At 49.7% G+C, this 23,566-nt stretch overlaps 1 protein-coding gene across 1 annotated transcript in view; it reads right to left on the reverse strand.

The window, feature by feature from the left end:
- The window catches only part of Bmp1 (bone morphogenetic protein 1), a 46,456-nt gene that overhangs the window by 20,864 nt on the left and 2,026 nt on the right, over positions 1-23,566 (reverse strand). The window contains 8 exon segments of the mRNA XM_051160801.1: positions 9,095-9,210; positions 9,798-9,922; positions 12,213-12,318; positions 12,761-12,939; positions 13,225-13,342; positions 13,510-13,674; positions 16,815-16,914; positions 16,916-16,928. Coding sequence (XP_051016758.1) covers positions 9,095-9,210; positions 9,798-9,922; positions 12,213-12,318; positions 12,761-12,939; positions 13,225-13,342; positions 13,510-13,674; positions 16,815-16,914; positions 16,916-16,928 — 922 coding nt within the window.

The raw sequence follows: 23,566 nt of genomic DNA on the forward strand, positions 1-23,566 counted from the left end.
GCATTGTTCCCATTACCAAACACCTAGGAGAGCTCAGGGCTTTCCCTGCCTTGTACTCCCCACCTGAGTACAGGGCTATTTTCTTACAGTCAATGGAAATAGTGATGTGCTCAGAGAAGAGGGCAGGGTCAGGATGGGCCCAGAATGGTGTGAGGGTGATGGAGTGGGGGAGGGGTCTGAGATAGCCAAGGAAGGAGGTGGAGACACCGATCATACAAACCCCCTGGGCCCTGACTCCCACAAGGGGCATGGTGTCTGCAGGGAGTGATCGAGAGTCACAGTTCCTCTGTGTTCCTCTGGGGAATGGGTTTAACGTATGTCTCTGTCCTCATGGAGCCTAGGGATGGAAGACTGTACAGAAAAAGAAATGTTAAAGTCCAGCCCAAGGGCCTGGGTTTGAACCTGCCCTATATTTCCTGCTAAGTCCTACGGTGAATCACCAACTTCCCTGATCCGGTATCAACCAGCTCACATTGACAGCCTCTGACACATTCCCTGGATACAGAAAGGATCATGCTGACTTGACACCAGCCATGGTCCCTTGGTAAGTCTCAAGGACCCATAACCCAAACCAAGAAGTATAAAAAAATAATTTTACTCTAGAACCAGGCATGGTGGTACATGTCATTAGTTCCAGAACTGGGGAAGCAGAGGCAGGAGGATCTCTGAGGCCAGACTGGTCTACATATATATTTCTAGGACAGCTAGGACTACATAGAGAGATACTGTGTGTGTGAGCTATAGTTTATGTGTGTCTGTGTGTGTCTGAATATATGTATGTATAATACGCACTTTGAAAGCTGCCCACAGAGGCCAGAAGAAGGCACGAGTCTCAGTCTCTCTCTCTCTCGTTTTTTGAGACAGGATTCCTCTTGTGTTATCTTGGCTGTCCTGGACTCGATCTGTAGACCAGGCTGCCTTTGAATTCACAGTGATCCACCTGCCTCTGCCTCCAGAGTGCTGGGATTAAAAGCGTGCGCCACCACACACCCGGCTCAGCATGAGTCTCTTGAGCTGGATTTATAGGTGGTTGTGAGTCACCCCAAGTGGGTCCTAAGAATCGAACTTAGGGCCTCTTGACCACTGAGCTAGCTCACCAGGCCCCAGGCCAATGGATCTTTTAAAAGGCAGGGTATTTCTCCCCCAAAAAAATCCACTTGTCTGGAAATATCCAGAGGGCTTCCCCAAGCCCCCTGTGCTGTCAGAGTCCCCACAAGGTTCCAGGGTCAGGTTTGTTGTGACCTGTTGGGTGTGTGTGTGTGGTGGACATTCAGTTAGTGGGCTTTCCTGCCAAAGAAGGGACAAAGACCCTTCATCCCCTCTGTTTCAGTGGAGGAAGAGATGCTGACAGCCGAAGCCAGAATGAGACAGATTCCACGGGAGGCACTGGCACCCAGTGTCTGTATCACTGTCAACAGGTCAAAGAACTGGTTCCTGGACTTTCTCCTGAGCTAGCTTTGTAAGTGCTGGGCGTGGATGGTTTTGCTTATTTACTTAGCATGCATACGCACAGGCACATGGAGTTCAGAGGACAGCTTTCGGGAGTCAGTTCTCTCATTCCATCATGTGGATTCCAAGTATCAAACTCAAGTTGACAGGCTTGGTGGCAAGTGATCTTGCCAGCTCAACTGAATGATTTTTTTTTTTTTTTTGAGACAGGGTTTCTCTGTGTAGCCTTGGCTGTCCTAGACTCACTTCGTAGACCAGGCTGGCCTCGAACTCATAGCAATCTGCCTGCCTCTAACTCCTGAGTGCTGGGATTAAAGGCGTGCGCCACCACATGCAGTGAGTGGTTTTAATCATTACCTAGCCAGTCCTCTTCCCTGGTCTCTCAGTTCTACGGCATCTTCTGTCCCATTCTCTATATCCCTCTGGGCCACACCCCAAGCACACCACACCCTAAGCTCATTAATATGCACGGATCCCTCCCATAATCTCCACTCAGAGGACCCTGCTCTCATATCCGAACTCCACCTAGATTCAAGCTCATACTGCCAACAGTTCTCAGGGTGACCTTCAAGGTCTTGAGACTAGAGGCATTTCCATTACCCCTTCCTGCCCCTCCTTAGACCACAGTCCTTTTGTTGTTGTTGTTGTTGTTTCGGTTTTTTGTTTTGTTTTGGTAGCTTTGTAGACCAGGCTGGCCTCGAACTCACAGCAATCTTGCCTGCCTCTGCCTCCCAAGTGCTGTGATTAAAGGCGTGTGCCACCACCGCCTGGCTTCCTTTTCTTTCTTGCTTTGTTCGTGTAAGTGTTATTAGTTGTGGTAATTTGAGATGTATCTGAATGAGACTGTCCTTTCGAAAAGCGAATTACGTGTTGTGCTCAACTATTAGTCATCATTATGGGAAGTCATTGCTACTGTTACTAACATCAGCATTTTCAAAGAGTGGAGCTGCAAACCCATTCTAGCCCTTTCCATGGAGTCATTATGTGTCTCTCATACACACACACACACACACACACACACACACACACACACACACACACACACACACACCCCTACCTCCTCCCAGAGCCTCCCTTTGGAGAAAAAGTCCTCCCTTTGAACGACCTTTTCCCATCTCATCTGTTACCTCTGACCTTGTCCCCCACCATTCCTCCTTACTAGGCTCCAGCCATGTGGACCATGCTCACCCTCAAACACACCAAGCCTATCTCAAAACAGTTGTCTTTAACGGCTGGAAGCTCTTGACAGATTCCTGCAGGTGCCACGTCACTTCCGGCAGACCCATCCATGAGTGAGATCTCTGAAAACCCCATATGAATCACCTTCCTTCCTGGTGATCTCCGTCTCCCCGCTCTCAGGGACTTGCTGATAAGTTCTTTATCTGTTTCTCCTCGAGTCACAGAAAAGCAAACCCAGGCAGGCAGAAATCTCATTTGCCCCCATCTGCATTGTAGCACTTAGGAAGTACTTAATAACTATCTCTCAAATACAATTTTGCTTTTAGGAATCTTCAGGTAGGCTTGCCTGAATGCTTAAAGATGGAAGGATAAATATGTCCATTGAAGTGTTTTTTTGGGTAATAATGAAAACTCGAAAAAACTCACAATCAACCATCCTTCATTAGAGCCTGCAAGGGGTGGCTGAAAAATGAAACGAAGGGAGGCAGGTGGTGGTAACTCCTCACACCTTTAATCCCAACACTTGGGAGGCAGAGGCAGGCCCTCTGAATTCTGTGAGTTTGAGAGACAGAGAGAGAGAGAGAGAGAGAGAGAGAGAGAGAGAGAGAGAGAGAGAGAGAGAGAGAAATGGCTGCTGATGGGTAAGCATCCATGAAAATAGATGGGGCAAATCTATCCCAGCTAATGCAAAGCAAGGACAGGGTCTACTGTAAGTCCAAGCCAAGCTGCAGAAACCCATTATGAGAATGCGAAGCCCTTTTGGCTTTATGTGTGTCACAGAGACAAACTCATCAAAGCTTAGTCCCTGTTGAGAAGCAGGATATAAAAAATTAAAGAGGAGAATATTCATTTTTTACATTGTGTTTATGGACTGTTCAGGCATTTTATATCATGCACATGTTATTTTTATATATCTAACAAGTGACAAAAATATCCTTCGTGGAATGCCAGATGGAGGAAGGGATGCAGGGGAGCCGCTGCGCCTCGGCTTTCTGCATCCCGACTCCCACACTCACACCCTCTGCCCCTCATGCGGGCGCCCCCTCTGGGCTGCCCAGCAGCTGGAGTAAGAACAAACATCTATTTTTCCTCACACAGATGTACATAGAGATTGAGCTCCAAAGTCACCACACCCAGAGTACAGAACCCCAGAGGGCCCACCCAAGATCTCCCAAGAGGCTGAGACGGCAGTCACCTGACTTGGGAGGAAGAGACCTGTGTTGGTGGTCAGCAGCACCCTCAACGGAGCCACAGCAATGGCTATATTGAGACCAGACATGTCTAATTAGGAGTTGTACTGACTTCTGTCATGTGGACACAGCTGTGCCCTGGTGGCAGGGGTGCTGTCCTTTGCCAAAGAAAATCTGGCCAGCTCTACTGTTTCCTGGCTGAGGACTTGGGGCATTTAGCTCAGCTTCCTTGAGCCTCTACCTATTTGTCCACAGACTGAATGGGGTCTCAAAGGCTGCACTGGAGTCATGGGCAACTGAATGAGGTACAGCGTAGCCATCTGTGGAGAGGTCCCCTCACACATGGTGGGTGCTCTCAAGGAAGAACCAACAGAATACTCCCCTCCTCATTTTGGGGAGAAGCTGCATGAGGCCTTTAACCTCATCACCTCTTAGACTCACTGGCTTCAAGGTGGCCTCACCCCCACAATCTCAGACACATTATTGAAGTCCTTGGTACTATTTTCCTTATCTGTGAGTGGGTAATAGGACCTGCCTCACAGGGCTCAGGGGAGATGAGTAAAGCTTATATCGTCAACTGTGACAAGGTAGGCAGACAGTAAGCATGTTTTTCACTTTTAGGATTCAATTTACTCAAGTCTTTGTAGTACTGGGGATTGAATGCCACATGCTAGCCAAGTGCTCTGTCACTGACCTGCACCTTGCTAGCCCTTCTTGGGATTCTAGTCCTGTGCCACCAACTGTAAGCTGTTTAGGACATCTGCATACATGCAGTGGTTCAGATCAGAACCCTGAAAGCAGAGAGAGAGAGAGTGGGGCATCCGGGAAGCTGACTAGTGCTCACCCATCTAGCATTGGGAATACAGAGAAGACAGCCACAGCCAGCCTTCGTTGAGATGTCTCTGCGCGCTAGGCACTGCTCAAGCCCTTTCCGGATATGAGCTCCTTCAATCCTCATATAAATCCACAAATCACAGGCCCCATTTTTTAGGTAGGAAAACTAAGGCGCGGAATTGTTCCATTGTCTGGGAAGCTCTGCCGAGTCCCAAGGGCAGTGGATATTACCTGAGTGTTGAGAGCCCTTGGTTTATACCATAAGGCCTTTGAAGGGACTGATTCTCAAAGGTGACATACCCATGTCATGCCAAGATGGGCCTATCATTCCCACTTTGGGCCATGAGCCGAGCAATAGATAGCAACTGGAAAACACCTTCCCCACAGCCAGATTTGATGTCCCCTCGGGCAGGTAGCTTTACTGCTGACAAATCAGGCTTCAGAGTGACACAGTTTAGAACTCCCTGGGTAAACCTGGTCAGATTTACATGTGAGCGCTGTGAGCCTCACTTCCCTCATCTACACAGTAGAGGTAACAATGACAAGCCTGAAGAGGGATATGGGCTTCAAGAGAGCGTGTGTGTCATGCGCCTGAGTCATTGCTTGGTGCATGACTGATCCAACTACAAATCCAGCACCCAAGGTTACCATTTTTAATGTGAGACACAGAACAGGAATAAGAGAAAGTGGCCATAATTCTGAAAGTATCAGCCTCCAGGGTCCTTTCAAGGTTCCTGTCCCCCAGGGTGCCATCTTGGATTTCTTTCTTTTTTTTTTTTTTTTCAGACAAGTTTACAATGTAGCTCTGGCTGTCCTGAAACACACTATGTTTCTGCCTCTGCCTCCCAGTGCTGAGATTAAAGGCTGGTGTCCTGGTGTTGGCCTGGATTCACCATTTTTTAATTGATACTTTATACAATCATGCACTGTTGTATGGTGCATTTATGATTTTTATCTTGAAACCACTTCTTGCCTTGGAGCCCTAAGCAGGGTTCTGAAAAGGGATGAAGGTCTTTCGGAAGTTATGGAGGGTTTACAGGCCAGGAAGTCTTCTGATTCAGGACCCTGTGATGACTAAAGAGACTAGAGCCGGCCAGCTCATGCCGTCAGCAGCTGCTGGGTAGAAAGCTGATCTAGGCCTCACTCTTGATGACTGGGTCATGCTCCTGACCAGGAAAGGAAGCCATGTTGTACCTTGACGGCCCTGGTCCTTCCTTGGCACTGCACTTGAGGGCACTTGGAAGGCTTACAGGTTTGCCTGCACTAGGCACTTAGTAGGCTTACAGGTTTGCCGAAGAACCCCAGAACAACTGTTGAAAGGCTACCACAGAGCCTCAGAACAGTTTTGTAATCACAGACCTGCCTTTTCTAAGTTTACTTTCTCATACACAAAACAAGGGCCACGTTGGTACCAAGACTATAATGCTGCCTTGCTAATTCAAAAGCACAATCCAGGCTGGGGATTAGAGCTCAGTAAAGCCTTGGACTAACTAACCCTGGGTTTGATTGCCACAAAACACACAGAAATCACTGAACACATGCTTGACAAATCATAAGCACAATAGCTGTTAGTTATTGCTATTATTATTCCCACTTGTGAATGTGATTTCCAGAGAATGGAGTAGTAGAAACCATTGGAAAAGCAGGGAGGACTCAGTAGTAGAAACCGTTGGAAAAGCAGGGAGGACTCAGTAGTAGAAACCATTGGAAAAGCAGGGAGGACTCAGTAGTAGAAACCGTTGGAAAAGCAGGGAGGACTCAGTAGTAGAAACCATTGGAAAAGCAGGGAGGACTCAGCCTATTCAAAATAGCATAAAGGCTTGCAATTTTGAGATTTGGAATGAGGAGACCAAGGGACGAGATCGCGTTTGAGGGAAGATGGCAGGACGCCAACTAAAAGAGAGATACCAGAATTACCAAATTCTCAGTAAGAGTCTGTCACATGAAAGCACGGTCTTCAAACTGCGAAAGCAAAACCAGGCACCGTTTGGAAAGCCGACGCCCAATCAGACAGAAGGGAGAGGAAAGAGTTCTACGTTGACGTTTGTCTGTCTCTGGGCTTCACAGATGACGTCAGAGGACAGTCAAATAACTTGCAGGTGTGATCAGCGCGTGTTATGTCAAAAGCTCACAGCAAAAGCTTTCTCAAGTTCGAAGAGTGAGAGAGTGAGAGAGAGAGAGAGAGAGAGTGTGTGTGTGTGTGTGTGTCCGCCTGCATGCATGTGCATGTTGAAAGATGGCTAGGAGCCGATTCTGGGAACTGTAAACCATAGAGTTGAACACCAATCCATAATTAAAAAGACAGTCTGTGGCTGCTTAAGAAATAAGTGTGTGTGTTGGGGCGGGGGGGAGGTATGGTGCACTGAAACAAGGCCCATTGACCAGTACATTTGCTTCTTTCTAAAGGGACTTTTCTCAACTTTGGGGACAGTGGGGGTGATCTGGCAATGCATTCCAGCTCTGTGAGCTAGGGGAAGGTGCCAGAGGTTTCAGAGGAGTGCAATACCCATCAACAGGTGGTGGCCTGTGGCTAGGGGTGATGTCATCAAAGCTGGTGAAAACCTGCAACTTAGCAGGATGATGGCAGTTTGGAGAGAGACCTTAGACCTACTTTGGCCTGTGTCCTGCTCAATATTCTGATTAAAACTCAGGATGGGGTGGCAGATGACATACCCATCCAATGAGCAATGGCGGGGTGAGAAGGTAGTAGCACTTACTGGACAGAGGAACTCTTGATTCTAAACCCTCTTTGCAAGAGGTGTTGGAAAGCTCCCATGAAAACAATGTAACACTAAATTAAACACCCATTAAACACCACATTCCAATTATGGAAAAGAATGTAGTAGCTCACTCTTGGGAACAATAAAAGTATGAAGGACACGGAAAGGTCAGGGTTGGCTGAGAAATCTAGACTCCATGATACAAGCCCATGCCTGGGCCTAAGAAGTCACGAGAGAGGTTTCTGTGCTTGCAGAGGACCCAGCATCCTTACCAAACAGCTCACAGCTGCCTGTAACTTTAGCTCCAGGAGGTTCTGATGGCTCTGATCTCCTCGGGCACCCACCCTCACATGCACATACCTCCCCTCGCCCACACACACATCATAAAATGTAAAAAGAATGGAGGAAAGTGGCCTTCCCAGGTCGGGAGGGCTGCCTGAGAAACAAGCTCTGAAGGAGGGCACAGTGGCACAAGCCTTTAATCCCAGCATTTGGGAGGTAAAGGCAAGCAGGCAGACCTCTGTGAGTTGAAGGCCAGCCTGGTCTATAGAGTCCAGGGAAACCCTGTCTTGAAAAAGAAAAAGAAAAAGAAAAAAAAAAAAAAGCACTGAAGGTTTTCAGGGGTGAAAGCTTCCCCTTTCCCCGAGAGACTTTGTAGCATTAAGAGTTGGGGAGAGAGATGGCTCAGTGGTTAAGAACACTGGCTATTCTTCCAAAGGTCCTGAGTTCAATTCCCAGCAACCACATGGTGGCTCACAACCATCTATAGCGAGCTCTGGTGCCCTCTTCTGGCTGTAGGCACACACCCAGGCAGAATACTGTATAAACAATTTTTTTTTTTTTTAAAGAGTTGGGGAGAGAACAGAGCAAACTGGGAAGAGGGGTCTGGAGCCCTTGTTGCTCCAGGCATTCAAACAAGGCTACTCAACCGCGCAGTGGGAGAGTGCACTAGGCAAGCTCTAGGGTCTCTCCTGCATTTGGTGTCTATTCTGCTCAACTGCATGAGCGTCAGGCAGGGAAGGACCCAAGGGTCCCAAAACTGCCAGGAGGAAGACGGGTGGGAAAGACAGCCAGGAGCAGAAGCATCTTGCTGGAGGCATTTGCCTTGTTCTTAACTGTTCTCAGGACCACAGCTTGGGAGACTTGAGAAGGGCCCTTTGGGAAACCCTGACTCAAGCTCTGCTGATATAGAGCAGAGACCCAAGGGCTGGGCTGAGTGGTTCACTCAAGGCCACCCAGGGCACCTCAGAAAAGGCTGGGTCTGAACCCTGCCCTAGATTCCTCCCCCTGTCCTTGTTTACTGTATGACCTGGGCAAGTTACTTAATTAATCTCCCTGTGACTCAGTTTCCTCCTCTGTAAGATGAAGACCCAGGTGGCCATAAAATATAAAAAGAGGGGCCACGTGACGGGCACTTTAAAAAGCAGTAGAGAAGAGCTAGACAATCACAATAGAACTGCATGGTAACGGTACATAGCAACACTATCTTCGGATTAGCACTGATGTGCAGCTTGACAGGGAGGAGGACAGCAGAGCAAGGCAGCTAGCATTGGTGGGAGCCCTCCTTATCACATACTTAATGCATTCATGCGGATGACCAGGTAAGTCATCCTTGCGTCGGAAGTCCCTGGGCTGGAGCCCATGAAGGGTGATGCTATCCTATTGCTGGGATCCCAGTAGAGGAAGGAAGGGAGAGGCAGACAGGTGGTCAGTCCCGGTTACCTTTTCCCCAGGTGTGACTGAGATGCGCCATACACAGTGCATGTGGGCAGAGTAGCCATTGGGGTACTCAGGGGAGGAGAAGTTGCCAGTGCTGTCTTGGAGGGTCTCGCCACAGGCTGTCAAGGCAAAAAAAAGTAGCTAAGCTGCTGGCTGCCAGTGCCAGACCACCATCATCACCACCACCACCACCACCACCACACCCCTCCCCGCCACCCTCGGCTCACCCCTGAGCCTTGGAACCCTTAGGGAAAACAAGAGCGGCCGAAGAGAGGTGTTCTGTCCCTTTAAGATGTACCCCCTCCTCCTTACATACATGCATAAACCATCCTACTCCTCTGGTCTAGTGCTGCCAGGGTAAACAGATGCCCTGTTGTCAAGGCAACTTGGATTCCAGAGTTCAGGTCACACTCTTTTAGTGGGCCTGGCCTCCTCCTCACTAACCAAGATAGAGGCTAGTTGCACCCCTCCTTGCCCCTCCTCCTCCTCCCCCTCCTCCTCCTCATTTTTCTAGGCCCTCCCTACCACCTACCAGCCCAGGCCCAAGATGGTCCTTTACCAGAACACTGTCCTTCCTCATGGTCCCTCTTTCCTTCCTTCTCTGAGACTCACAGCTGTGACTTTCTAGGGGGTTCTTGGCCCTGGCTTCTGTCTTCCTTGGACCCTACCCTTCATCCCTCCTGGTCTGTCCCTTCCTTGTTCCAACCTGGGCATTTGTAGAGCTTCCGGGCCTGCGTGATGTCCCCCTTGCTGAGTCGGGTCCTTTGGCCAATGGAAGGCTTCACCCCATTCACCTCATACTTGGGAACAATGGTGTCCAGGAAGATGCCCCTGAGGAGGACATGAGGAGACCGAGGGCATGAGTCTGCTGGAAGATGGGTGAAGAAGGGTGGTGTGCACATCTACACCCACAGGGCATGGCCGCCAAGGCCCAGACATTCCTCAGCCGGGTCAGTGAAGGGCGGAGATGTCTCACCCTGTCATTAAGCTGCCCACTGACCAGCAGCCACTCTGTTCCGTGGCAGCTATACCACAGGAAGCTGGGGGGGGGGGGCAGAAGCTCCAGAAATTCTTTGAGAGATCAGGGACCCAGGCCCTTATGCTCAGACTGCCTTCAACTCCATCTGCCATCTCTGCAGCGCCACCCCAGCTTCCACCTCCAGACCTCAAAGGCTGATTCAGTCCTGGTCAGCTTCTCTCTTGACTGCCCAGGTCAACTCATTACCCTCTAACATGGCTGTGACTGGAGCAAGGTCAAAGGGTAACATAACCGCAGCTCCATTAGTAGCCAGTCAGCTCTCAGGTCTCAGTGTCCCTCTTTCCCAATTCCTTCCTGCTAATCTCTGTCGTTTCATAAGGGAGGAGCAGAACAACAACAACAAAAAAAAACGAAAAAAGAAATGAGACAGCAGTTCTCCCCTCCCCACCCAAGGTCCCTGACTCACATCTAGCTAGGAAGGGCCCAGCAGGGGGTGTAGGTATGATGGGAAAGAGAAGGAGGGCCTGTGGGGGTGGAGGGCTGGATGGATGAGTTCACCCCCTTTCTTGGTCTCCCCCAATTCCCAGGCCCTGAGCAGGAAGAAGAGGTCTAGAGGAGTTTAGAGATGGACGGGGGCAAGGGCCAGCACCCAGATAGGGACCAGATAAGTGCAGGAAGGCCAATCCAGGGAGGAGTGTGAGAAAAAGTGGGGCATTCCACCCCCCAGTTCTGCAGGAGGATCTTCTCACGTGAAGCCCCGGTTAAGGAGGTATCTTGTGAACTGACAGTGGGGACCAGTCCAGGGCAAAAGCCAAGTTTTGTACAAATTAGCCAGTCCTAAAACAGACAAAGCCAGTCCTGCGTGTAATCTCTGCTACTTAAGGGGCTGAAGCAAGACGGAGTTCAAGTTCTAGCCGGGTGTGGTGGTGCATGTCTTTAATCCCAGCACTCAGGGAAGCAGAAGCAGTCAGATCTCTGTGAGTTCAAGGCCAGCCTGGTCTAAAAAGAGAGCCCAGGACAGCCAGGGCTACAGAGAGACACCCTGTCTTGAAAAACCAAAAAAAAGGGTTCAAGTTCTGCAGATTAGCGGGACAGCTCATAGAGTCAAGACACTTGCCACCAAGCCGGTGAGTGGAGTTTGATCCCCAGAACCCACATTGTGGCAGGAGAGAAGCAACTCCTGCAAATTGTCCTCTGCCCACCACAAGGTATAGTCTGGCACGTGTGTGCATATATGCACGCAAATAAATAGACGTAAGAGAGAGAAAAAGAAATAAAAAAGAAAAGAGAGAGAGAGAGAGAGAGAGAGAGAGAGAGAGAGAGAGAGAGAGAGAGAGAAAGAGAAAGAATTTTAAGTTCAAATCCTGCCTGGGTTACATAGTGAATTCAAGGATAGTCTAGGTAACTTAGTAAGACCCTCTCCCAAAAATAAAAATTAGGGGGGCTGAAGAGATGACTCAGGGGTTAAAAGCACTCTTCCAGAGGACCAGGGTTCAATTCCCAGCAGCCACATAGCAGCTCACAACTGTCTGTAACTCCAGTTCCAGGGGATCTGACAGACACATGTACAGGTAAAACACCAATGCACATAAAATAAAAATAAATACATTTTTAAAAAATCAACAGGACTGGGCATATAAGCTAGGGGTACAGTACTTGCCTCCTGTCACAAGGCCCTGGGTTCAATTGCTAGTTTTGTGAAACAAAAACAAGTTGGGATTGGGGGAGAGGGGCGGCAGGGTGGACAATTAGAAGGAGATAATCCCCTCTGGCCACTACTGGAAAAAGAAACTGCCCTGGTGGCAGATGAGGAACAAACCTGGCCACTTTGGCTTGGCACACTCTGGAGACCCCACACAGCAGGATCTGTGACCTCAGGTTTTCAGTCTTCTAGGCCACAAACCCTTGCTTCACATGGCAACGGGCATAGCCCTGGCCTGCCAGCTCTGCACTAATGGGAGAGACTAGTAAGACAGGCATAGCCTCCCCTTTTTTAGGGGCTGCAGGCACCCAGAAGACTACCCTTATCTTTGGTGCCTTCTGGGGCAGGGCAGAACAAAAAAGAAGAAGTCAGCAAGGGAACAGCTTTCAGATGGCAAGCTGGGGCTTCCTTGGACAAGGACCAGACCACCCATTTCTCACCTGGAGAACGTGTTCCGGGCATAGTGCATGATACTGTCAAAGTCATAGGTCTCTCCCAAGGACTCCACTTCCTGAACCTCCATCTTCAAGAAGTTATACTCCTGCCCTGCAAAGACCGGTGAGAAAAGTGGGGGTGTGCGGTCAGTGGAGTGGCCTGTGTCCTCCCTGTACCTGAGAGGGGCTGCCCTATCTGAAGGCGCAAGGAAAGTGAGGGAAAAGGGGCATCTACAGACTAGGCCTTCCCAGCAGAAAAGGCTGAAGAAGATGCTGAAGCAGGGTCAGGAGACCACGAATAAGGAGGAGGAAGGACAGAGAGAAGCAGAGTAATGATGGAAGAGTTCAGAAATAGCAAAGGATGGGAGATGGAGGGCAGATAAAGAGATAAGTCTATGGGGCATCCAAGGACAAGCTGGCTGCAGCCCAGCCTTCTCACCAGGAGAGCTGGCTTCTGGCTACTTAACCTGACCCCTATGTCCAGGACCTGTGTCAGACCCCCCACGCAACTCCATAAGCCCTAAAATAGGATGCAGACCCTGGGGTGTGTGTACCTGGCTGTATGTTCTCCCGTACAATAGAGACATGGCGGTCCCGGTCGGGCCGCGTGTGCTCGTGCCAGAAGCCAATGACATGGCCCAGCTCATGGACCACGATGCCAAACTTGTCACAGTTCTTGCCGATGGAGATGGCCTGGGGGCCCCCACCTCGGCGACCCACGTAGGAGCAGCACCTGGAGGGCGGGGCCAGCTCAGGGGGGTGGTCCCGAGCTGGGGGAGTGCATCCACTCAGGGGCCGGGCCAGGCTGCTGGGGCGTTGTGGGGGGGGGTGCGACGGGGGTGGGTGGGTGGGGTGGAGGAGCACTCAATGCTAGGGTCTGAGCCATGTCTATGGGAGATGCCCATAGCAGGGAGAGGGCATGGGCAGGCCCAGCTGAGAGCAGCAAGAGTGCCTAGGAGAGAACCTGGCTTGGGGATGCCACCAAGGGAATAGTGCCCAGGGGTCCCTCCCTGCTCACCCGCAGGGTCGGTAGGTGAATACAATATAGCTGTCCTCATCTGTGCGCTCTAAGAAGGTGACACAGGTATGCTTCTCCCAGTGTCTCATGGCCTGCCGGAAGACCGCCCTCTGGCTGCCTGTGGGAGGATAAAAAGCCAGGCTGTCAAGTGAGTGGGGGTTGGGGGCACTTTCACCCACCGATACAGTGCCTGGCAACCTGCAGGTGCACTGCCTTGCCCGGAGGGCAGGCCAAAGGAAACAAGGCCAAGGCCAGGTGTAGACTCTCTCAAAGCAGCACACTTACCAGTGAAATTCCCTCCAATAACAAAGGGGATGACCCCATCAGGCCACACTCGCTCTGGTCTGGATGTCGCTGCCCGCCTGCTCCTAGGCCTGCCCCTCCACCTGCCCCTGGTTTCCCTCTGTGGCTGCCCGCTGGTGCTCTGACCACCCAGGGCAGATGAGTTTCCTGGAATCAGAAGAGTTGAAAGAGTCGGTGGTAGCAAGTGATTGGCTAGGAAGAGGAGGAGCCGCAGAGTAATGAAACCCATTATTTGTAGATTCTGGATTTGCAAATTCGCCTACTTTGCTAAACCTTTATTTGCACCTCTCGAATCAATAACTGTCAGGCTTTCATGGTCACCCATGAACTTGCACAGGGCAGTGAAAAACAAAGCTGAGTGGTCCAATGTGTGCATGTTCCCAGCCAAGGCTGAACAAGGAATTCTGTCTGCCTGTTTCACCTCTCACACTACAAACAAGTATCGGGTTTTTTTTGTTGTTGTTATTTTTTTTTTTTTTTGTTGGGTGAACCGAGTGCCACTCTTTTTTAAAGTACTATTGTTGTTGTTGATGATTTGGCTGTTTAAAATGGTTCCTATGCAAAGTGCTCCTGTGTTGTCTTATGTTCCCAGAACAAAAAAAAAAAACAAAAACCTGAGCCCAGCCTGGTGATACAAACCTGTCATTCAACTCCTGAAGAAGCTGAGGCAGGAGGATTATGACTTCAAGACCAGCATGAGTTCTACAGTGAATTTAAAGCCAGCCTGGGCAACTTTAGGGAGACCCTATCACAAAGTAAAAAGGTAAAATGGATCTGGGCTTGTACCTCCGTGGTAAAATGCTTGCCTGGCATGCCTAAGGTTCAATCGCCATTATCACCCGCACATACGAAACCAAAACAAAACAAAAGCTGCGGTAAGTCTTACCAAGAAATACCCACATTCACGAAATTTGTTCTGGCTGAAGTCAACACTGCTAACCACAGCGTTGGTTAACTAATGAAGCAACTTTATATTAAATAAGGCGTCTTTAAGAGAAACACACATAAAATGTGGTCATATAGGGATCGGTTTACCAAAATGTGACTAAAGGCTGGTGGGAGCAGCCAGGCGGTGGTGGCGGACACCTTTAATCCCAGCACTCGGGAGGCAGAGGCAGGCGGGTCGCTGTAAGTTCGAGGCCAGCCTGGTCTACAAAGTTAGTCCAGGACAGCCAAGGCTACACAGAGAAACCTTGTCTTGAAAAACCAAAAAAAAAAAAAAAAAAAAAGCTGGTGGGAGCTTTCGTTACTCCTACAAGCAGTGACTCAGTCTTTGCTAATACATTCTTCATGGTGACTATGTAAAATAACTATAAAGTTCTGTAATAGTTGTGAGGTTGCGCTCTAAGTGTCTGGAGCTGCCGAGGACAGCAGGGAACTAAGCCATTTCCCAGGAACTGTGGGGGGCCTGAGGGATCTGAGGTTTGGAAAATGTCCCTTTTTGTCTAAGAAGCCTTGATACCAGAGAAGACTACAGAGCTACATGCTTTCTCAGGGCTTCTGGGCCCTTGTTCCCATGTGACACAGCAGCTCGATAGCATTGGGGCAAGTGCCACTGTGTGCATCTGAAGGAAAAGGAAGCTAAGGTCAAAGTTTAACCCTGAATTGCCTGATGGCAACAGCGCCGTGGTAAGACTTTCCCCTTGTGCTATTCCCACCAGCCTCCACGTACGCAGCTCCTGTAAACGTCTCTTGTCATTGAGACACCAGAATGCCCTTTGATGTCAACCGTAGTTGACTTAAAAACCCTACATTGCCTACACCAGGGTCATCCTTCCTCCAGGACAAGGAAGATGGCCCGGCACACCCAAGTGTGCCCAGAACTGACCCCTCAGTGGGAATCTGTTACTTGAGCAATGGGAGAGCTCCATACCGGCTTTCTGAACCGGGGTCCAGGGCCACCCTGATGATAAGACTGCCCCTCAGTGTAGCAGTAAGAGGGCTGGGAAGAGCCAATCCAGGCACTCTCTTTCCCCACCACCAATGCCTCATAGGTTGGTAGTTACTTGGGAAACCAGGAAACAAAGAGCTTTGATCCCAGCTTTGGGACATGTGAACAAATCCTTTCTGTGTGGCATGGAAAGATACTAAACTGTACACACAGAACACAAGAACGCAGAAAGCAAAGGTGACCGGTTGAGTCTTGGCAACAGTTTGGGAGGGGGCACTGAAGAGGCCTCTGAGGATGGCTCCGGAGAAGGCATAGAACACACACTGGAACCAGGACATTCAGAAGGGATTGTGATATGGGCACAGCATTATGGATTGGAAGACAAAGGTTTGGAGTCTAGCTCCAGCCCTGCCTAATACCCCTGGCTGTCCTGAACCTCTCTTTATAGACCAGTAGACCAGGCTGGCCTTGAGCTCACAGCAATCCGCCTGCCTCCGCCTCCGGAGTGTTTGGATGAATGGCGTGCGCCCACCACCCCTGGCCCTGGAAGAATTCTTTTTTTGTTTTTGTTTTGTTTTGGTTTGGTTTGGTTTGGCTTGGTTTTTCGAGACAGGGTTTCTCTGTGTAGCCTTGGCCATCCTGGACTAACTTTGTAGACCAGACTGGCCTCAAACTCACAGTGATTTACCTGCCTTTGCCTTCTGAGTGCTGGGATTAAAGGTGTACGCCCACCACTCCCGGCCCCAGAAGAAGAATTCTTAACTGAGAAAATCTCTCAGTAAGATTGGCTTGTAGGCAACTCTGTCCAGTGTTGTCTTGATTAATGATTGATATGGGAGGGCCCGCTTACCGTGGGAGGTGCCACCCCTGGGCAAACAGTCTTGGGGTATATAAATAAGAAAGCTGAACAAGTCAGGAGGAGCAAGACAGTAAGCAGCACTCCTCCATGGCCTCTGCTTCCGTTCCTGCCTCCGGGTTCCTGCCCTATGTTCCCTCAGTGATGGAATCTGACCTGAGAGTTGTAAGCTGGAGTGAACCCTTTCCTCCCCAAGTTGCTTTGCCTCATGGTGTTTTATCATAGTAATAGAAGCCCTAACTAAGACACTCTTGGAGGTGATTGGAGACAGCCAAGTAGGATAATACTTCTGAAAGTACTTTGTAAGCTGTAGGCTTGAAAAATACTGCCTTTTGGCTCCCGTGGGTGTCAATGTTTATTTCTCTTCCCGGGGGTGGGGGGAGATAAAGCTATCCCAGAGGAAGACAAGGCCCTGTGATGGGTTCAAGTTTATGGCCTCTGTCCTGGGAGGAGCCTAGCTGGAAATGGGGGACGAGGAGCTTGATTCCCAAATCTGAAACACATTTCTGAGACACAGAAAGGCAACCTGTCCCAGTGTACCTGCAGCTTTGATGGATGACCTCCGGGCTGTTTGCTGTCTGAGGGCTGTAGCCTGCTGCACCCGGAAAGCCCTCAAGTCCTCTTCATCCAGGGCAATGTCCCCAAGGAAGGCAGCTGGAGAAGAAAAGAAGTGGCCAGAGGCTGAGTTAATCCTCTTACCCTAGGCTGCACTCACTCCACTTAACCCTGAGCCAGTGGGTACATAGCCCTACGCTGATCCTCAAACGCTGGCTGCTGGCTGCTGGCTGCTGGAGTAGGAGGGTGGCAGGTCAGCCTCCAGAGTCTCTCTAGAGATTATCCTTGATGCTTACTTCAAGTACCAGCAAGAGTGAAGTGTGATAACACATGCATAATAGCCACAGCTATTCAGGCAGCTGAGGCTGAAGGACCATGTGGGTCTGGGGTTTGGAGGTAAGCCAGACCTAGCCTGTCTCTTAGATAGTGAAATGGCTCAGCGAATAGAAGTGCTTGCCTTTAAACCCAATGACGTGAGGAAGGAGAGGACAAACTCCGGCAAGCTGTCCACACACACACACACACACAAGACGCAATTGTGTCACCCTTCCCATCGTCTTTAGCAACTGCTAATTATTACCTACTATGGGCCAGTCATTAAGTCAGAAACTAGCAAGGCAGAAGACATTCCTAGCCCTATGGAGCTAACCTTTACAATACAAAGTTCACACAAATACTGACTCAGCGAGGTCCTCCGAGAGACAAGTGATCTGTGAGACACTTGGAAGCAAAGGTGCTTCTAGTGTCTAAGAGCACATGTGGCTTTGTCCCCAAGGTGGCGCTCTTGGGAGGTTCTGTGCATTCTTAGGAAGTGGACCCTTAGAGGTACTTATGTCGGTGTGTGTGTGTGTGTGTGTGTGTGTGTGTGTGTGTGTGTGTAGAGCTATGCACGCGTGCATGTATGTGTGCACCCTTAAAAAGGGGATCATTATGGGATCTGACCCTTTCCTCATCCTATCTTTGCCTCCTGGCTGATTAGATGAGCCATTTTGCTCTGCCAAATGTTCCCACCACAATCTGCTGGCTATAAGAGGCTCTAGTACCATGTCCTCCACTATCTTCGTCTGGAAACCCCGGAACCGGGAGCCAAAATAAACCTTTTCTCTAAGCCAGTCTTCTCAGGTGTTTTGTTACAGTGTCGGAAAGTCTCTCTGTGAGCCTGTGCTGAGTATGTGGTATCACCTAATAAATGCCATTTCAAGCAAATTGGGGATATGGAGTATCGTAAGATGTCTAATATACTTACCTGGTCCAACAAGACTTGGCATGGGTACGCAAATCTGGGCGGCCAAGACTTACACCAGGAGGTTCCCAGCTCACAGGGAAAGGTGTAACAGTTGTCAAACAAATCCTAAGTTTCTGGGTCCTCCCTCTAGAGAGGAAAGTCCCAGGGGTAGGACACCACCCCCTTCGTTCTGGGCCTGAGAAAAGAAGCTTCTAGAGAGATGGATTGAGGAGCCCCTATCTTTTTTCTGAACCGTCTAGAGTAAGAGGAAGCTGAGGCATAACACTGCCTGCTCTGGAAAGAGCCCAGATGTGAGCTTCACACTGGGCTGGGCTGGGCTAGGGGAGGCAGGAGGCCAAGCTGGAGGTGGAAGCATGGGAGCATCCCTGCAGTGGTGGTGACATCTGCTTCTCATCCCGCAGAGTCGGCACTACACAAATTGTTTTAACCTTGAGGCCTTACACACGGGTTCCTCCTCCACAGTTGCCCCCACTGGGTGGATACACATATCACACACTTAGTCAGACACCGATGGCTAATGGTCCCTATGGGCGTATGGTGACATCCAAACCCATGCTGTCTGGGCAGAGCCATTGAGGCCAGAGACTACACCCCTGCACATGCAAGCAGTACCCAGCACTGGATGTGGGGTAAAAAGAACACACTGAAGGGATGAATGAGATATCGTGTCAGTTTTTTTCTGGTCTGCAAATACATGCCCAGGGACACACACTCAGACACAGATCACTCGAATGTGGGGGTGACCCTAACAATCATCAAGCCAGTCTTTTATATAACAATCTAGGAGACTGAGGCCCAGAAGGAAACTGACTTAAGTTAGACTATCCTAAGCTTTGGAAGGATTGATTTATACTTAGCCTTAACCATTCCTAGTCCAGTGGATTGACTCGTCTGTCTCCTCTTGGGATCCCATATTGTAAATAGGTGTATACAAAAATAGACACTCACTCAGACACACACATCCACAGAAAAATACACACACAGTCCAGAGTTCTAAAAAAAAAAAAAAAAAAAACCAAACAAACAAACACAGATACAAGCTCCAAAACACACAAGCCAGTGGCAAGCTCTGAACTCATTAGGCCAGTAATAGTAGCAATAATGACACCTTATGTAAATGTCTGTTGAAATTTGCCCAGCGCTTTCCAGTTCACACAGTGTCCGCTCACTAATGAGTCCATTTAATCCTGGCCCACCCACAGCATGCTCAGTAAGCCATATGACACCCCTAGGAGTGTCTCACTACAAACATTTAGAGAGATAACCTGGAAGCCAGATGCCAGCTCCCTTCCTTGACTCCTCAGAGATCAGGACCCTGGGGCATGTCCAAGGTCACCAGACTGTAACTAGTTAAGAGTCTCCTCTGGTGCTTGGGAAGCTTCTCTCAAGATGACACTCTGCATGACCCAGGCTTAGTAACTGAGGTTACAGCGACAGATGTTTCTCAGTTGTGTGCAAAAGGGGGGGGGGGGGTGTGAGACAGGAGAGACTCCAGGAGGAGATGGTAGGTTCCTACACGCCATTATCACAGGCTCATCTCACATGGCTGTGCACTTTGTACTTCTGTACACATGCACATGGCACCTCCAGGCTTCTACACCCATACCCATGGGCATCAGCATACACAGCTGTCCCTCAGTCTCCCTATGCTTTCGATTCCAGGACCCCTACAGATACTAAAACCTTGACATGCTCAAGCCCACATATAAAATAGCATTGTGAGCTAGGCATGGTGGCATTTGGGGTGGCAGAGGCAGGCGGATCTCTGTGCGTTCCAGGCCAGCCTGGCCTACAAAGCGAGTCCAGGATATCCAAGACTATACAGAGAAATCTTGTCTCAAAAACAAAAACCCACCACCAACAACAACGCATTGTGTTTGCATAGAACCTACCCATACTCTCCTATGTTTTCTAGTTTTCTTTTTCTTTTTCTTTCTTTTTTTTTTTTCTGAGATAGGGTCTTGTGTAGCCCAATCTGCCTTCAAACGTCCTATGCAGCCAAAGATGATCTTGAAATTCTGATCCTCCTGCCTCTACTTCCCAAATTTGAGGACTACAGACATCAGCCACACCATACCTGCTCAAACTCAGAGGTCTATGCATGCTAGGCGAGCAATCTACCAAGTATCCTCACCATTCCTATATACTTCCAATCATCTCTAGATGACTTATAATACTTAATGCAATGCAAATGCTAAATAGTTATTACACTGTATTTCTTGGTAGATAATAAAAAAGGTCTGTACACCTTACAGACCAATTTTATACCCTCCAGAAGGCAGTTGTACCCATGGGGATGGACTACCAGCAAAAAGCAGGATCTTTAGAAGCAGAGACTGGTCTTTGAATCCGGGTTTGGCTCCCACTAGCTGACAATCCTGTAAACTCTTTGAAACCTCTGCTTTCTCCTATCTAAAAGAAGGCACGTGATAGAGTGCATCTCCTAAGATTACTGCAAGAAACAAGGATGTGCCCGAAGAAGCATCTAGCACCAAGCCGAGAGCACAGAAAGCAACTGCTGAACATCCAGCTCGCTGTGCTCACCTCACTGACCCTGGAGGCTCAAACCTTCCCTAGACATACTGGGTCCCTTGCACTCACTCTCCATCTGAAGGAATCTATGGACAGGAACTACAGCACCATGTTGGTCCGGGAGCCCAGGCAGTGTGGGGCTAGGGCAGGGCAAGTAGAAGGAACAGGGCTAGCTACAAAGCTCAGCTGGATGCCCTGTGGTGGAGATGTCATGGCTGAAGAATGCATGGGAACAGAATGGGGGCAGGGTGGGGTGGGAGGCGAGCCTATGGCCAGGAGTTGGGCTGACAGCTGGTGCATCTGGGATCCTAACCTTAGGAAGCTGGACAATCTAGATGCAAGAGAGTTTCAGGATGCTTTCCTGCACCAAAGGAAGCCCTGGGGTCAAGGTCAGGGTCAAAGTAGCAGCTGTTTTCAACACAGGATCAAAAGTTTTTGTTTTGCTTCCTGGCTGTAAAACAGCCAGGAAGCACTTGAGGGTGATCTGTAGCCAGGCCCAGTGTTGGATGGGAAAGATCACAGAGTCACATCAATGTGTATGTGGACCTACAGAGCAATCTTTGTCCCCCGGGTCAGCTTCTGGACTCCAAAGTCCCTTCCTCTTGGCATAGCCAGATCTCACCTCCTGAGTGGAGCCTGGTTGGTATGTAATGGAGCGCCAAGGCCATGTATGCAGGGCAGGCTTGTATCTCTCCCTCAATGAATGTAGACTTGTAGCCATGGGAGGAAGCACTTATGGCCCCAGAATATGCAAATGGCCTTATTCTCATGTCCATGTACACACCGGTGGACATTTGTGCCCGTGCTCATACAAAGGCCTAACATGTATAGGTGAACAGACCTACTATGAAGGCAAGGCACATATACAAATATACACAACCAATTCCCTGCACAACTTCCAGTGTGTTCTTACATGTAAGAAAAAGAAAACAAAAGCAGTCGATTACATTTCACAGCCCACACTCCTCAAAGGAAAAGGGCTCCTAGGAATGGACAGGTGTGCACATGTGTAGGGAGGAAGAGAGACCAACTGAGCCTCCATATACCTATTCAGGAGATAGCCTCCTTCACACTACCACCATCACCACCACCACCATCACCACCACCTCCACCTCCACCTCCACCACCAATGTTTTCCCAAATCACTGGAGAAACAGGATTCCTAAGAGTCCCTTCTTCCTGGCAGCCACGGTGGTGCATGATTTAATCCCAGCCCTCAGGAGGCAGAGGCAGGTATATCTCTGTGAATTCCAGGCCAGCATGGTCTACAAAGCAAGTCCCAGGTCAGCCATGGCTCCACAATGAGATCCTATCTCAAACCAAAAGAACGACCCCTTTTTTCCTGAGGCATCTAACTTGTCCCCCTCCCCTAGGGCCCGTGGAGGTGTGTGTTTTCCACCCACCATTGGGACACCTGAAAGTGAGGGTGACTCAGGCAGAAAACAGGGTCTTAGGAGAGAGGGGTGACTCACTCAGGGTGTCTGGAAGAGGGAATGTGGTCTGGTGAGAGATAAGATCGTGTGCTTCTTCTGGACTCCACACCTGGGCCCCAAGGTCCTTGGGTGAGAGTGGTAAGAAAGAGCCGAGAGTGCTGTCCATGTTTCATTCTGCAGACGCACTGGCTGCCAGCTGAGGTCTAAGTGGGAGGCCCTATGTGCCAATGTCAAGACGCTACGCTGGGAATCTCTGAAATCCTCTTCCATGGCCCGGCATTCAGCAGAAGGAAACCAGAGCCTCCAGTACAGAAACTGAGAGCGGGCTTGATCAAATCAGCCCTAAGCACACCAATAGTCCCGGTTTGCCTGCTGGCCCAAAAGTTCAGGACCTTCCCCAGGACATCAAGGGTCTTCATTTCTGTCCTTACTTTAGCAGCAGCCCTAACTGGATGTGGTGGCTCACCCCTGTGATCTTAGCACGTGGGAGGCAGAGAGCAGAGAGAATGATGAGTTCAGACCCCCATCTACAGAAGTAAATAAATCAATCTAGCTCAAACAGTAACTAAAGAGGTAATTTTGAATGGTGAGGCCTGGCTGTGTTTAGAAGAAGCTGGGAGAATCAAAGGGCTTTCGTTGCTAGTCCCTTGTGGGGGAAGAAGCAGCAGGAAGAAGGAGGAGGAGGAGGAGGAGGAAGAGGAGGAGGAGGAGAAGTAGCAGAGGAGGAAAAAAAAAAAAAAGGGGATGTGTATGCACTAGCCAAAGGAAGCAGAGGCAGGCACCTGCTGTGGGCAGCCCTAGCATCTGGTGGTCAAGGCTATGGAGGGGCCAAGAAGCAAATCAGGCAGGAAGAAGCATAAAAGAAGAGGGTTGGTGGGCCTGGAGCCTGGCAGGGACAGTGGATTAGGCTCAGGGGACGTGTGTGCACACTAGCCCAGTTTCCTCTGGAGTGGGCCACAGGGCCTAGGCATCAGTCACCCCAACAAGAAGGCCTGATTTGGCACTGAAGCTTGGCCTTGTCAGACTCTAGGCTCTCTTAGCCACCTCAGGCCTGGCTGAGCTCCCCATCAGCCTCACTTCACCCTGGTAGAGAACTTTCTCCAGAGCTCTTGTTTGAAGCTCCAACTCAGCCAGCCCCACCCTAGCATGAAATCTGAGACAGGAGATGGAGCCCTGAGCCTCTTGCTATTCCCAAAAATCACTCCCATTTTCGACATGAGCGAGGCTTCCTATTCGTTCTTTGAGGCTGTGTTCCTGTCCCACTTCCTCCACACAGCTTCCACTCTGCAAACCTTCCCAGACACCCTGTGGTCCCTTTGCTCTGCCTTCCCCATCCCCAGGAATAAAGGGGTGATGAGGGACCCCTATTCTTCCCGGCTTGTGCTGTGTAATGTTAGTGTACTCTTGGGTCCTTCTTGCTTAGAACATGATCTCTTTGAGGACAGAGATCTGTCTGGCAAGTCTCTGCATCTTCCACAACATCAAACCCAGCCATGAGACATATCAGGAAATGTACATCACTTAAA

The sequence above is a fragment of the Acomys russatus genome, chromosome 18 (genome assembly GCF_903995435.1).
Source record: "Acomys russatus chromosome 18, mAcoRus1.1, whole genome shotgun sequence".
In the NCBI taxonomy this organism is placed as follows: Eukaryota; Metazoa; Chordata; class Mammalia; order Rodentia; family Muridae; genus Acomys; species Acomys russatus.